The sequence below is a fragment of the Ruditapes philippinarum genome, unplaced genomic scaffold (assembly GCF_026571515.1).
Source record: "Ruditapes philippinarum isolate M1 unplaced genomic scaffold, ASM2657151v2 ctg798_1_1_1_1, whole genome shotgun sequence".
NCBI lineage: Eukaryota > Metazoa > Mollusca > Bivalvia > Venerida > Veneridae > Ruditapes > Ruditapes philippinarum.
This window is the reverse complement of record NW_026860568.1, coordinates 190,832-206,857: the sequence shown is the minus strand read 5'-3', so window position 1 is coordinate 206,857 and position 16,026 is coordinate 190,832. Positions and strand designations below refer to the sequence as shown.

Sequence of the window (16,026 nt, the reverse complement as noted above, 5' to 3'; positions counted from 1 at the left end):
TTGTCCCGTAAATTATTACCTTGAACCCAAAACCCCCAAACCTAACATTACTTAAATACTGGGAGTTTCTAAAAAAATTATGGACGTTTTTTGAAAAAATCAAAATATTAGTAAAATGTGTTTGGTCTTGGATAATTGAATTTAATATTTGTAATGTAAATAATTGAATACAGCTGAAGTTATAGCGTCCAATGTGTATTAGATATGTCGCACATTATATTTCCCTTAAGAAAAAAACAACATTGCGTTCTACTTCATCTTTTTCTGAGATCCACATTTACAAACACTTTAAAGAAACTAACCCGCACATTTTAATTGGTTGTTTCATCATTTTTTCTAATTGTTACCAATATTACCTAAACAATATGGTCGACTATGACATACTTCAAGAAATTTTCTGAAAAACGTTGTTTTTAGAAAAAAACACAAACATCATTTGTTCCTGAAATAGGTTTCCTAATTATAAAGGATACGGATTGCCATATAATCCAGTTGTATGCATGTTCCTTTTATTAAGCATTGTTAGATGTGCCACGTGATATGCTACTTAAGATATAAATATCAATAAGTTCAATATTTACTAAATAAACAGCTGAAACGGTTAACAATATGCCAGTTTATTAATAACGATTATGCAGTTCTGTTCATGTTAAAACCTTGCAACGTAATTTTATGTTTTGTTATTAACCCTTACTTGTTTCTTTAATTTCCCATAGGCTAATGAGAGTTTTTCTTACTGCTTGTGCAAGAGTACGAGAGTAGAAATCTATACTGTACATAGGTAACAGTACTGTTTTACAGTATAAAATCTGGTCAGTATTCATTATAAGGCCAAACTGAAGAAGTTTACTTTTTACATAAAATGTGCATTATGTGGGTTTACCCTCTAAATTTCTGGAAGGGGTTTGTTGAAGGTTTTCATTTATATTTTAGACAACGTCCAATGTCTTTTTAAATAATACAATTAGCAAACTTAAACCAACATCAAAAGGTTAAAACAAGTTATGAGAAGATTATGTTAGCATTAATTAATGTGCTTCGTCTGATGATACGTAGATGCAATCCTTACCCGATATAAAAAGGGAATTTATGATAAGACATTGCACTATAGAATATATTCATTTAAACAGTTTTGTTTTATTTTTATACATTTATCTTGGAACATACTTCTTTAATAAAAAGATGTTGTTAAACAAAATATTGTTTAGCATAAGTGTTCTCGTTTCAGCTTCTCTATTCGCGGAATGTTATACCCTTACCTTTACTCAGCCTATTTCTGAGGGAACAGGTATTTTTTACCATACTTATAAAATCTTTTTATGCCAACAGAATTTCAAAAATTGAGTATAATTCTTTATAATTGATTTATTTATCCTAAAATAGGGCAATATTTATTTTCCAAATGAAGAAAAAAAGGAAATACTTATGTTTTGTTCTACAAGTTATAATTGACATGATTGCAGTCAATGGAAAAAAAATAAAATTCTGCGAATACAAACTGACGAAAATGCTGCCTAAATCAAAGATACTAGATGCCGAGGCTCGTCTGTCATGTTCATGTAGTAAAAAGCGTTTGACATGCAAGGAGTAAGTGTGAAATTTTGTAAAGTAGAACATACAGATCCCTGATCTGTCAAATTTTGATTATACAAGAATACAAGATGTAGTTCACTTCAAAATGTCTCTACACTAAAGAACAAGTATCAATGTTGTGGTTAAATTTATTGTAACTTTAATAAAAGGTCAATTTTAGCATGTTTTTCCAACGCTTTTTTTTGTTATGTTCAGAAAAAAATTTAACCTGTATATTTTAGAATTTATTTGAAATTTGAGCGGATTTTCGCAAATTCATTGACTAATTGCACAAAATGAGATCGACAATCTCTATCTTTTTTGCTAAAAGTTTTTTTTTTATAAAATGCATATGTTAAGTAAATGCTATGAAACAGTTTTCATTCTTTTTTTACATAAGTATATTAAGGCTATAAAAAAGCCTAAAAATACTCAAAAGCTTTATATTGTTTCAAATCAAAAGTAAAATTGCAACATCTGCTTTGTTTCCTGTCAGTTAATCTGAATGTCTTTAACAAATATTAAATATTTATGCCGAATATTGAATAATATACATGTATGTTGTCCAACTAAACTAGAAATATAATTGTTGTGCGCGTAATATTTTATGGGCCTTATATTCAACGTCTATACTTTGTAATTATTGTAAATTTATACAATTCAATATACAATTAGTAATTAGTTGATGTTCATTTGTCATGTTATTTATTTCAGAATACCTAGAAAACCAGGTTCTTTAATAATGACAGGAACGCCGGTGATTCAGAATCCCTTTGATAAAGAATGGAAAGGTATGGTAGATGATTTGATTCAGAGTAAATATGTGGGAAAATACCAAGTTCTGCAAGTGAAGACTCAGGTAGCGTATCTAAAAACATAAGTTTCTTGGTTTTAAAAATATCGCAAGCAAAGACGTAGTTTATCTCAAAACAATTATAGGGAAAAGGCTTAAACAATTTCAATTACTGTCACTAATGCTGTGAAGACTTCAGTAACTGTGTACTCAGGCAAATAATTTTACAATGAATAAATATTGCTTCACAAATATCAAAGGCATTTTTGTTGAACGTTATTTGAAGAGCGGGTGTTATTTACAAACTTTACATGTTGACGTTTTTTCTTTATGTTTGTTTTAGGTTGTAGCTGGATATAACACATTTTTGAAGCTACTTGTGATTGATGTAAGTTATTTATCATCACATTATTAATATTTCATTATCAAGTCTAACATATGATTACTTTGATCAGGTGACGGGTTATGATATTTGTTTTAGATTTAGATAAAAACATGAACACCAGTGCATCATATTTCTGTTACACTGGACTGTTTTTAACACAGGCAACAAAAGTTAGAAGAATAAAATTCTGGAGAATATGTTGGATTTTGTAGGAAAGGCATGTCCATTACATCATAGTTTATTCAATTTAATGTTTGTATGTAAGCAATTATGTACATAACATGGCAATTAACACCCAATAGCTATCTAGTGAATAAAGTTGTGTTCTCATATTTCCAAGGCACTTTCAAAAGCAAAAATCAATTGTCAATCTTTATTTTAAGTACATCGTCTGAAAGTGGTAATGTTTCCTATGGCATTTATTAAGTATCTCAACCGTTGTTTAACAAAGACATTTGTCTTAAAAGATATGAAAACTAAAAGCAAAATGGTGAAATAATTTACTTTGCTCTTAATCTGAGTAAAATAACAATGTTTCAGTAAGTGAAATCATATATATTATAGTACAGTATTACAGAGATATATTCTGACGTAACGTTTGTTATAATTGCAGAGGCTTTGTGATCTGACGATTTACAAAAATTTAGCAGGATTGTCCGAGATAACTGATGACACGTGCTCTATTGGGGAAGATTAAAATAGAGAAAAACAGAATCCCTAAAGAAGGTCCAACACAACACAATTGAAAATGTTGCAGGCTCGGTTTGATTGAGCCTGTTCATGGACGGTATTGGAAAGTGCAAGTTACCGTCCACCCCCCTAGCACCGGCTTTAAACAGAATTTTAACATTTAACACGAACAAGGCGAAATTTTGAATTTAGAAACATCCGCAGGCTGTGTTCATACGGCGGTTATTCATGGAAACCCTTCAATGTGACACAGTTAAGCTGCCATTCCATGAAAAGCGGCGTTATGGTCCCCAAGTAAAAAGAATGCTTTTGCCCTAATCGAGAAAACAAGGGGCGGAACTAAATAAAATGGAATTTTGAAAGGGGATCTGAGGGGTTTTGAAGCCTGCATATGTACAGATAACGACGTCCAAAGACAAATTTAAAAACGCAGGCAACAATATCCTAAGGGTGATTACTACAGTATTCAAGCAGGAATACTGGAACCACCCAAGATGAAAATGTCCAAAATAGATGAAACTAAAAGTACCACAGCTTACATGTAAACACAACAACAATGTCGCTGCTGAACGATCTTTCAAGGATTCGAAAATATAACCATCATTGATTATAAGTGTACGGGGAGACTTTTTACAGCCGCCACACGGCACAAATAACACGGATGTGACAATAAAATAGAGAAAAACAGAATCCCTAAAGAAGGTCCAACACAACACAATTGAAAATGTTGCAGGCTCGGTTTGATTGAGCCTGTTCATGGACGGTATTGGAAAGTGCAAGTTTCCGTCCACGCCCCCTAGCACCGGCTTAAGCAGAATTCAACATTTAACACGAACATGGCGAAATTTTGAATTTAGAAACATCCGCAGGTGTGTTCATACGGCGGTTATCATGGAAAGGTCATATATTTTGTATTGCTAAACAGTAAAACAGTTGACCATGGTTTCTATTTAGTTAAATTTCTTCAATAAAAATCAGTCTTTGTGATCACTTAAAAGTTTTTTAACATTATTCCCAAAATGATATTATGATTTCATAACAAAAAATGAGAACAAATAAATCTAAAGCAAATACCAATAGAAATTATAAAATTATTTTTATATAATGGTACGTTATATATAAGTTTTGATTTTCTTTTCTTGTTAAACAGAATAGCTTTTGTTTGAAGCAAGATCTTAGTATGATAAGAATAGGAAAATTGTTCGAGTAAAACTTTTGTTTGTGTTTTATTTAGAGTTCGCATATATTTTATTTCAGGTGCAAGAAGGAATTAAAACAATAAAAATGACTACAGAAACGAGTACATAAAATGTTCATTAATGTCGTACACTTTGTTTAACAATGTTATTGCACAACTAAAGGACATACTATCTAAGTACATGTTCATTTATATTTGCAACGTATCTGGTGTCATTGTACTGAAAAAACCAATATACTTTATGTATATGTTGTTGTTGTTTTTTGTTTGTTTGTTTTTTTTTTGTGTTTTTTGTTTTGTTTTTTTTTGTTGTTTTTGTTTTTCATATCTTTTTTCTTACTGTTTTCATTGCATAAATGTTAAAGTTTGGTGGTTACAGCGGACAGACTTAAGCTCCACTGCGTTTGCCAAAAAGCTATTCAACTGTTTAAATTACTTGCGCTACATTTTACGAGATAATTGTACAGGTGCGCGTGAGACTCATACACAAGTATTACAGTGTTACATAATAATATTCATTCTTTAGATATATTTGTTTCTATCCAATTTTTTGGATTCTATTTCAGGGACAAAAAACAGCATGTTACTAAGTTTCAATAGACAAATAGGTTTATCCTTATTCCAAAGAACAACTACTCGTATAAATGGGTTCTAAACCATTATATTTTAGTTACTTAATATATTTATATTAAATAACAATGCTTTTCTTAACAATGGCCAAGATTTCGAAACTTTCCAAAGTATCACATAGGCTAAAGTATAAACTACCTTTAAAATAACAAATTAACATTTGTATTGACGTTATAAATGTGTAATAATTGAAGTTATCAATGCAATGCACTGAGTATTGAATAGGAATGTGTGATAGGCATATAATTGTTTTCGATTCAAGCAATTTTGTACTGTTTACATTATATGAGCCGCGTCATGACAAAACCAACATAGTGCGTTTGCGACAAACACGGATCCAGACCAGCCTGCGCATCCGCGCAGTCTGATCAGGATCCATGCTGTTCGCTTACAAACCCTATTACAAGTAGAGAAACTGATAGCGAACAGCATGGATCCTGACCAGACTGCTGGTCTGGATTCATGCTGGTCGCAAACCCATTATGTTGGTTTTGTCGTGACGCGGCTCAAATGACACATGTACGGTTTAACGGAATAGAAGACATCGCATAAATACTGGAAACACTGGAATTTCCCTCTGCCCCAAGATGAATGTTTTACGATAACTATAGCAACTACAAAACTGTAACATGTATAGATTATAATCTAAAGTAAAAAGTTTTCGCACAGTTTTAAATTATCAGCCAACTGATAGTTTCAAAGGCAGATGTGTTGCCTATATTTAAAGAGAATCGTTTTCAAGTCCATTAGAATAAATGTACGCAGATTTCAGCACCACTAATAATTATGTTCATAAAATATTCAAGGTACAGACAGCGTGTTTGATATACATATCTTTCTATTATTTTGACAATAAATGTGGTATACAACGTAAACAATATATTTACATTCATTTCTTTCTTTAAGTGACGATGATATGTCGGAGAGACAATCTAACGTTTGCAATGTTAATCTTGCATATTCTTCATTTAATTCCTTGTTTCTACCAGGAACTTCTCTTTAAGGAACCGCAATTTTCATAGAATATGTTTTATACTTATTCCAAGACAATTTAATTTAAATATTGAAAGAAATTCAAGTACATATTTGCATTGCCGGTCATATTTGCAGGTAGTGTGTTATAAACCTATTTGAATTTGCTTAACCTTTATCTGTATACAATAATTTCCTTTGAAACTTTGTGTGAATTTGATAAATGTTGGAATAAGATCCCTTAAACCCGGTTTGCACTTTCACTACAACGGGTTTTTGGGATATTCAGTGGATTGCTTTAATTCTGAAAACCCTCGTATGCGTCGGATGCAATACAGAAAAAATAAACAAAATTGCTAAAGAAGAATGTAAAATGCTACATCGCTTACGACATTTACTGTATATCTAAAATCCTCAGTAGTTAGCGTATAATAAATGGACCAGAAGACACCAGGATTACTTTATTTACTTTACTTTTTGTCTAACGCATGTCTTTAGGTCTATACATTAATTGTCTCTATATGCTGAGATGCTAGGATTTATATAGTCATTTTTTTACTTACTCTGAAAACATTTCTACAAAATTACGTTTGTAATAAAGCTAACCAAATGAGAAGTGTGAATAAGAAATGAATAAGAAATGTTCTTTGAATGTTAACATTGACTGCTTGATTTTACGTACTGAAACCAATATCATAATAAGTATATTAATTATTTTAACAAATACTTTTAAAGAGACTGGTATCTATTTATTTCATATATGCATGGGAATATGTGTCCTAAAGACCTTTATTCATTTAAAATAACATTTCCTCATATAAAGATATGGGATAAGATGACAGCAATTATTGTCGCCATATTTTTATCAATTTGAAAACAGAACATCACTACGATAGATAAATTGATTATCTTACATTTCTGTCGTTCAGTGGCATTTCTAAACAATGAATTCAAAAGTATGAAATTAAAGGTTAATTTATATACAATTACGTCTTGGCAAATTAGTTATATATCTGTAGGTATAAGAGGATAAGCGATTGTTCCAGTTCACAGTCGTTTATTTTATTATAATACATGTTCAACAGTTTGTACATGTACATGTTTTTCTCCCAACTGTCGCCTGACTATTATTTTGATTATATGTAAAGCTACTCAAAATATGCTGCTTTCGCCAATACAAGTGTTATTTGTACATTCAAGTGAAAATGCCTTTTTATAAGGTTTCTCATCGACTAAAGCCACAATCAAACGGGTAATAAAAGTTATTAAAACATTGTGTCAGCAAATGGTTACTTATTGTAAATAACATATTAACATTTACGTAAGTGTGCAACATGTTTTTTTGTTTGTCTTTTTTGTCGACACGTTCATACAGGCCACATCTGACAATAAAAGGATATATATAAAAATCATTCAAACAGGATATATTACAATAGACATTTTTGTTGTGTATAGTAGACTTCGGAAAGGAACATTATGTCATACAAGGTTATTTTGAGTGTTCTTGTTGTGGTTTCTGTGCTCACGGAATGTTATACTTCTAGCTTCACATAACCTATTTCTAAAGGCACAGGTACATATTTTACTATAATAGTGTTGACATATCAATGCTGTCAGTTTTATCAATAATTTTAATGCAAAAACATATCAAAATTAAAGTTTCAAAGAATTGACCGCCATCATGAATAAGTCCTTAAGTAATTAAAATTAACTTTCATTCTATATGTTACATATGCAGTAACTTGTGTTTACAGTTGAGATTTTTTTCTGGAATATATTATCAAAATATTTGCAGTGAATGGAAAGAAAATAAAATTCTGCGAATACAAACTGACAAAGATGCTGCCTAAATCAAAGATACTAGATGCAGAGGCTTGTCTATCATGTTCATGTAGTAAAAAAAGTTTGAAATGCAAGGAGTAAGTTTGTTCTTTGTTTTAGCAATAGGACCACGAGCCCGTACATTTTAGAATGTCATACTTAACACGGCGTTCCTGCTTAGCAAATAAGTGTAATGTTTACTCCAAATTTTATTCATCGTCTTATGACACACGAATAATATATGAATAACATGAATAATAAATGAATAATACTTGAAGAAAATTAAATTTTGGTTAGAAGAAATGTTCAATATGCCAAGGCATATCTTTAATTGTTTTGTTTTTTTCAACATAAAAAACAGCCTAGACAAACCAAGTTAATTTTCAGCACCCATTACTTGAAAGAACTATAATTTTTATACAAGACTTGCGTCATACAACTGTCCATTCATACGACTTAAGTGTTGTTGTTGTTGTCGTTGATGATGATAATAATGATATTGTTGTTGTAGTTTTTCTTGGTGACGATGATGATAATGATGATGATGATGATGTTGTTGTTGTTGTTAATGTTGTTGTTGTTGTTGAAAAAATGTTTTTGTTTATATGATATTATCATTTTGCTTTATATTTAAGCACACTTCTTTTTAATACATTCAGAAGCTTGGTACATGTACATATTTATTTTTATATCAAACGTTTTTTCAAGGTCTTAAATATGATTTATTTCAGTATCACTAAATTACCAGGTTGTAAATTAATGCCAGGAGGCCAGATGACTCAGAATCCATTTGATAAAGAATGGAAAGTTATGGTAGATAAGCTAATTCAAAGTAAATATATTGGTAAATACCAAATTCTTCAAGTCAGGACGCAAGTAAGTAATATAAAACATGTACATCTTAGTTTGAAATATCATAATAAAAGGATTCGTCTAGCACAATATTAACTTTTGACTCATTTATGGCAATAGCTCGCAGTTACTTCTTCTGTCCATGAACTGGCTCCATCAAACCGTTGTGGACGTTTTTAAGCGATTCTGTTATTTTTCTCTGTTTAAAAGATTTGTTCTTTCTATTGAAGTTGTAATGACTGCACTTTATATTCTATGTAAAGTATATTATTTTGCCGAATAAGATTTTACAATAAGAATACATCCTTCAAAAGTGTTTAAGACAATTCTGCTTTTGAAAAGTAGATAATAATATTGCTTTTATCCGATACAATAATTATTATAATACAAATAGATATATTTTATTTTATTTTGAAAAGTTATAGTAAAAAGGACAAATCATATTCTCAAGATATGTTAAAATTGTAATTAGGCATGTTCTTGATGTCCCATATATGTTCAGTATCAATATCATTTGTCAATTGTCTGTTGTTACATAATATGTAATATTGAATAAATAAAGAAATATTGTATTGTTTTGTTTTGTATTTTATTGTATTGTATTGTATTGTTACTTTTAGGTTGTGGCTGGAACAAATACATACCTGAAACTTCTCGCGACCGATGTAAGTTATTTATCGTTACATTATAGGTGTTTCAAATGATCAAGTTTTAAGATTAACAATAATATCTATTTGTCTTACGCATATTTACCAAAGCTAAAGTTTTTTCGGTCATATAACGTTTTTATTGTTTTGGGAAAAGACTGTAAAGTTCTATTTTTTTTTGGGGCCTCCCGGGCTTTTGGCTGGGCGTGTGGGGTTGCGTTTTATTTAACCCGCCCTTTCCCCGTTTATCTTTTTAATCTTTTTTTATGTAAAGATACAGAAATATTAATGCTTTGATACAGAAAAAAGTTTTGTGTAGAATAAGTTACATTTTGCATTTTTTGGGTTTCAAATTGAGCTTAGTATCTATTATTTCGACAAATATCTATAATTTTAACAAATTGCATTTTAAAAAGCAATTTTCCAAAAATTATAAAAAAAATGTAAGACATAATATAAATATATGTTTGTTTGTTTGTTTTGGGTTTTACGTCACATCGGACACTAGTATAGGTCATATCGCGACGTTCCAGCTTTACTGGGGTGGAGGAAAACCTCAGGTGCCCTTCCGTGCACTATTTCAGGCACGAACGGGCACCTGAGTTAGAACCACCGACGTTCCGTAAGCTAGCTGGATAGCTTCCTCACATGAAAGAATCCAAAGTCCCTGTCGGGATTCGAACCCACAGAGGTGAGGGGCAAGTGGTTTGAAGTCAACGACCTTAACCACTCGGCCACGGACGCCTCATATAAATATATAATGACTGACCCACTCTGAATGATAAATTTGGAGAATAGGTTTTGATGGAATTTTAAGTATATCACTCACATATGTCATTGTTTATTTCAATGAAGGGCAATAAGATTTAAAACATTTATTGCATAATGTAAAAAATATTTCTATTTACATTCAGTATCACTGTTTGTGTTGGATAGGCCTTATATCACTGATATGAGCATGCTCTAACACAAATGTTGCCTTTAATTGCAGAGACTCTGTGATCTGAAGATTTATACAAATTTTAAAGGATTATCCGAAATATCTGATGATCCCTGTTCCATTGGGAAAGTGTACTAATATCGCCGAAGTAAAACAGTATATATTTTTGTATGATTACATTAATAACATTGTTACGACATTACAAGAAACAGGAATCTTCAAATGAATATTTTAACGACCTATTGATTGACTCGATTGAGGAGTCACCAAAACTCACGGCAGAATAAACATGTTCAAGAGGATGAGTCTTTTTGAGTAGAGATGTAGAAATGAAAGAAATATCTATGTATATGAGAATAATAAACAGTTTGCTGTTATATATAAATATTTAGATACATGATTGCTGTGCGTATAATTACTATAATTATAAATTGTTTAAAAGACCCCCTCCAAAAAGACAACGCCTACAAATAGTAAACATCTTGCATAGTTGAGAGGTATCCTACAAAGTGTGTATCAACCATTTCCCTGTCCTTAATAACGGTCCAGCCAAGTGGTTCACTATTTTTTTTATAAACTTTTCTTGTCAGAAAGGATTCTAAGCAAAGTATCGAGTATTCCATTATATGACCCAGCGGTCGAATGTATTCTAAACATTTTTTTAAACCTTAAAGCTGCATGCCACATAAGATAAAATATTTCTAAAAAAAAAACTTCAGAAATTGTAGACTTTAAGGGAAGTAAAAAGATTAAAGATTCAAGTAACACCGTTGGGATTTATAATTGTTTTGCAGTTTTTATCACCATATTTATACTGCCTGACTAAAGCAGTAAGGACTGTTTTTTCATATTGTGACCTCTTTTTTGGTAATTTACGTGGAATATAAGACTTTAATTTTAGACATGAACAGGCGCAATCAAACCGAGTCTGCAAAATTTTCAATTTTGCCGTGTTGGGCTTTCTTTAGGGACTCTGTTTTTCCATATTTTAGTAATGTTTACAATGTGTAATTTACTTTTCATTTTCTTTTTACAATTTGCTTTTATAAACAATTTTTGATAAATTTAATGAAAATAAGCAAAACTATGGAGGCTTTAAAATCGCAATCATCAACATTGTACAATACTTATTCCTATGCTGTTTTATATTTTTGATATGTACATCTTATGGTTCTGTAGAAAATTTGAAAATCATGAAATTGTGGTAAAAAAATAACCATGCCGACTGTTTAACAAGTTTGATTTATATGTATATAGAAAAAAATAATTAAAGAATAGAAATCCAAATAAAGAACAAAAAGAATTTAATTTGATTATAATTTTTATCTCAAAGTAACTATATAACCATCATTTGGTCAAAACTGGGCCAGTCACTTGAGTCACTCATTTTCCCATAATCGAGTATAATACAAAGTACATAATAAAGAAACAACTTGACAAACTCTGATGGTTGATTTTAAGTAATAAAATTCGGAAACGAAGATGAATTCTTTGCATGCAAATACATGTATACTTCATGGTGAGTGCTTGAATTGCCTACTGACTTACTTATATCTATTTTAAGCTATTCTTTCAGATTTCGAACAGATAATATTTAAACAAAAAGCTCTTGAAATTTACTCGAAAACATACATTTAATTTTTTAAATTGGTCCCTGATATCTCTATTTCCATAAAGTTTAACCTGTGGATTTAACTTTAACCTGATCTCCTTTCAAATTTCCTTTTTGTTTAGTTCCGCCAATTGTTTTCTCGTTTAGGGCACACACTTTATATTACTTTGGGACCATACGCCGCTTTTAATGGAATGGCACAACTATGTCACATTGAAGTTTCCATGATAACCGCCGTATGAACACATATGTGGATGTTTCTAAATTCAAAATTTTACCTTTTCATGTTTAAATGTTGAATTCTGCTCAAACCGATGCTACGGGGCGTGAATGGTAGGTTGCTATTGACAGTACCCTCCATGAACAGAGGCTGCAACATTTTCAATTTTACTGCGATGGGCTTTCTTTATGGATTCTTATTTTCTCTATTAAATGACATCTCTAAGCCAAGTGACCAGATTTTGAATTTTTTCTATGTGCAAAAATAAAACAATGAAATGGGATTATCTTGAATATTTAGACTCACAGACCTACTTCTGTTGAGTTACCACATGAAAAACATTAAGCTTCGTGGTCTATTGGAATAATGATAAATGATAAAAACACTTCACATATTCCAATGTAAATTACAATATTTATTGTCTCTTTATGTACAATTTTATTTCAAGAAAACACCATGATAAAATCTGTTCGAACACTTGCAGTAAAGTCTAACACTTGCACACTGTATACCAAAAGAGAACTTCAATTAATGCCTTTGAGATAACACTAAAAATTACAGTTCAAAGTCACGTATTTTCCGTTAAATCATGAAAAGTTGATTTGGAGTATTCAAAAAAGATCATCAAAGATACAAAGGTTAAGGAGATAAAAGTTAGAAACCATTTCGCGACATCTGTATCATTATTAGCGCTGCTCTTCACGGAGCGGCGCGCAATTGTCACATTGCAAGTTTTATGATAACCTTCATAAGAAGATAGCTGTGGATATTTCTAAATTCAATATTTCTTTTCATTTGTATATTTTGAATTTTGCTTAAGCCGATGCTAGGAACGAAGACGGTGGATTACAATTACTGTCCTGAGGATTTTGTTACGTTACAAAAAGACCATTAATGTTAAAACAGATTAGGCAGATTGAAGCATCAGAAATAAAAGACGATATAAACATGCATGCTGAACATATGTCTTATTAGTGTAGTGGGAATGCAAAATATAGAAAATAATAAAATTTTTATGACTTTTGTATACTTTGCATCAAGTAGGTTTTATTTTTTTTTTTCAAAAGTATCAATAGGGGGTTTAGCAATTTTTCAAATAGGAAAGGCGATATTTCCCGTGCACGGGAGATACATATGAGTTTTTTTTACAAAGAATGTATATGGAAATTTAAATGATATGGCATGTCCTTGTTGCAAAAAAGAAAACAAGAGTAATAAATTTATTAAAATCAACAGAACAAAATGATAAAAAAAAACTTTTCAAAAAGTAAAGGAAGAAAAAGAAATAAAAATAATCTTAATGATAAGAAATAACAGTAAGCAGGACGTTGAATTGGAACTAACTGTTTGATTTACCAAGTGAGCTACAAGCCTTTTATGTAACTGAACTAGTACGCCTCCGATACAGGATAATAATGCAGATTAAACCCTTAATTGGACTTTTCTATGTTCCGTTATGTCCAAATTATCATCCCAGGACAGTACCAATACTGCCCTTGAGCAGTCTCAAACCGAGCTTGCAACAATTTCATTTTTGCAATTGGGTGTTTGTTAAGGATTCCGTTATTCTCTATTGTTAGACATTGTCTAGCATTTGTTCTAAGGTGAGCGTTCTATGGCCAACAAGACACTCTTATTGTAACGTTCCGCTTAGAGAAATACTGAACGTCATATACAGGGCTTGTTGATACACATTGATAATTGATTAAGTCTAATCTTATCATTTACATTCAAATTTTAAAATTGGAATTAAGTAGAAGTAAAAGACAAAAATATTTTTGTTCGAATAGCCTTAAATTTAGGTCCGTTCAAACAATTCAAATTAGCAGAAATGATTCAGGCAACATTCATAAGGGTTTACTTTTGATTTGATAGGTAAATTGTTTCATTTTATGTGTTATATAGTAACTTGTCTAGCAACTACTAATTTAAAAAAAATATTTTAGAAAGATAACAATATTCCGAACAAGGGAATTTCGTTGATTTCAATCTTAATCATATCTGTTTTAAAAAGAAAAAACAGTATTATAATACCATATGCGATGCACTAATTTCATAAGTTCATACAAACAAGAAAGTCAATATATTCAACTTGACAAGTGATCTCCGTTGCTGTCAGGGTTTCAAATCATGGATGCAGCTGAAATAGTGAGGAAATAAACTAATATGTATGGAACTTGCACGAGCCATATTTATCATTATTACAATAAGTTATGTTAATCTGATTAAAATTTAATATATATTCTTTAATATAAGCTTATAATTGTTAAAAGTTATGCTAACAGATAAAAATCTTATTTAGATTATTAGGCATCTGTCAAATTTTATTTAAACGAAAATACAATTTGCACATGTATCTACATTATAGCTGTCCACTTCATTTTTACGATTTATTTTTCTCCTTTTTTGTCTTTTATCCATTGTATTAGAAATATTTAAACTACAATGTCAATAAGATAATGAAATCATTGTTACACAATTCAACGCTTTGATAGCAACGACGAAGAGGAAAAATTTCTTTTAAAAATATTTTAAATATTTAAAATATATGTTAAGTCTGCAATAAAAAAATGCTTACAATGTGTACAATATGACGTCATTCTGTCTAGAGACAAGGATCATGAATGACTTTCGATCGTTGGTTAAAAGTGTTAAACGTGAAATCACCAATCTTACAAAAAAAAAATTACAAGTAGATTCAAGTATATATTTATCCCAGTCACAACCTGACATAGACAGAGTATACTATTCAAATTTTGAGAGGATATTTTATAGAATGGACATTGAGCAAAAAAAATTAAAGAATCCTTCATTTATAATAGCGCAAAGAAGATAATTACTGAATAGTGTAGCCAATTATCCGACATTTGCCTGAAAAAAGAACATAATTTGCATGTTTACCAATCAAAAGGCTAAATGCAATACTTCACAACAAAAATAAAGTCAACATTAATATTGTACTTAAAGTTTTATTTCAAGATTTTTAGCTAGTTATATGATTTTAAGGTGCATTTTAGTCCAAATAAAAGATGTCAGTATTTGTATGATAAATTCCATACACATTGCAGTTCATTTTATGAATAAATCGGGTTGTACAAATCATTAAGTTATTAATAATTCAGGATAAAGGCATAAATACAAGTGCTTCTTTCGCGTTTTTAATTAATTGTATAAGGATTTATGTCCATTTTATATTTTAACTTTATTTATTTATTTTATCTTATATTTAGATCTAATTCTTTTTCTGCATTAAATGATACCAAGCTGCTAGAGAACATTTCAGTATGTTAAGGACATGCGCAAATACATTTCTTTGGTCCTTCCTTTTGTTTAGTGGTGAAATTGTGGTGAAACTATTTTATGGGCGAATAATATGATCCTATACTGTATACTAGCGACATGACATATTGCACCTTATGACATAAACGCAAAACATGAACACTGTAATTTTACTTAATTAGCAGATGTTGTGCTGACTGTTATTTCTAAAGAGATATGCGTCTTATGTCATTAACGTTTTTCTTTAATTATATAACAAGATAAACGTGTGCCACTCTAAAAAGTACGTTTGTGTGGAATAAAATATCCCTTAATTGCTAATCATTTGCATATTATATCGAAATATAATTGCATCACCTAGACGCTTCATTGTATTTTCTAATGTTGAATTACGGTTTAATGGTGTAAGTTAGTG

General features: G+C 30.5%; 2 protein-coding genes across 2 annotated transcripts; both read left to right on the top strand.

Annotated features, from left to right (window-relative positions):
- Positions 1–1,056: 1,056 nt before the first annotated feature.
- On the top strand, positions 1,057–3,447 carry LOC132760642 (uncharacterized). The gene is made up of 5 exons (XM_060752666.1): positions 1,057–1,288; positions 1,464–1,587; positions 2,287–2,431; positions 2,709–2,753; positions 3,364–3,447. The coding sequence occupies exons 1-5, from the start codon at positions 1,057–1,059 to the stop codon at positions 3,445–3,447; spliced, it is 630 nt and encodes a 209-aa protein (XP_060608649.1).
- A 4,205-nt stretch (positions 3,448–7,652) lies between these two features.
- On the top strand, positions 7,653–10,668 carry LOC132760649 (cystatin-A-like). The gene is made up of 5 exons (XM_060752673.1): positions 7,653–7,813; positions 8,036–8,159; positions 8,793–8,937; positions 9,534–9,578; positions 10,552–10,668. The coding sequence occupies exons 2-5, from the start codon at positions 8,080–8,082 to the stop codon at positions 10,636–10,638; spliced, it is 357 nt and encodes a 118-aa protein (XP_060608656.1). The 5' UTR covers positions 7,653–7,813; positions 8,036–8,079; the 3' UTR covers positions 10,639–10,668.
- The last annotated feature ends 5,358 nt before the right edge of the window (positions 10,669–16,026 follow it).

What these genes read in the sequence shown, in the direction of transcription:
- LOC132760642 (XM_060752666.1), top strand. Translation starts at nt 1,057, where the DNA reads ATGCAATCCTTACCCGATATAAAAAGGGAATTTATGATAAGACATTGC. An exon ending in TTCTGCAAGTGAAGACTCAG is followed by an intron (nt 2,432 to 2,708) that starts GTAGCGTATCTA and finishes TGTTTGTTTTAG; the next exon opens with GTTGTAGCTGGATATAACAC. An exon ending in TGAAGCTACTTGTGATTGAT is followed by an intron (nt 2,754 to 3,363) that starts GTAAGTTATTTA and finishes TTATAATTGCAG; the next exon opens with AGGCTTTGTGATCTGACGAT.
- LOC132760649 (XM_060752673.1), top strand. Translation starts at nt 8,080, where the DNA reads ATGCTGCCTAAATCAAAGATACTAGATGCAGAGGCTTGTCTATCATGT. An exon ending in AAAAGTTTGAAATGCAAGGA is followed by an intron (nt 8,160 to 8,792) that starts GTAAGTTTGTTC and finishes GATTTATTTCAG; the next exon opens with TATCACTAAATTACCAGGTT. An exon ending in TGAAACTTCTCGCGACCGAT is followed by an intron (nt 9,579 to 10,551) that starts GTAAGTTATTTA and finishes CTTTAATTGCAG; the next exon opens with AGACTCTGTGATCTGAAGAT.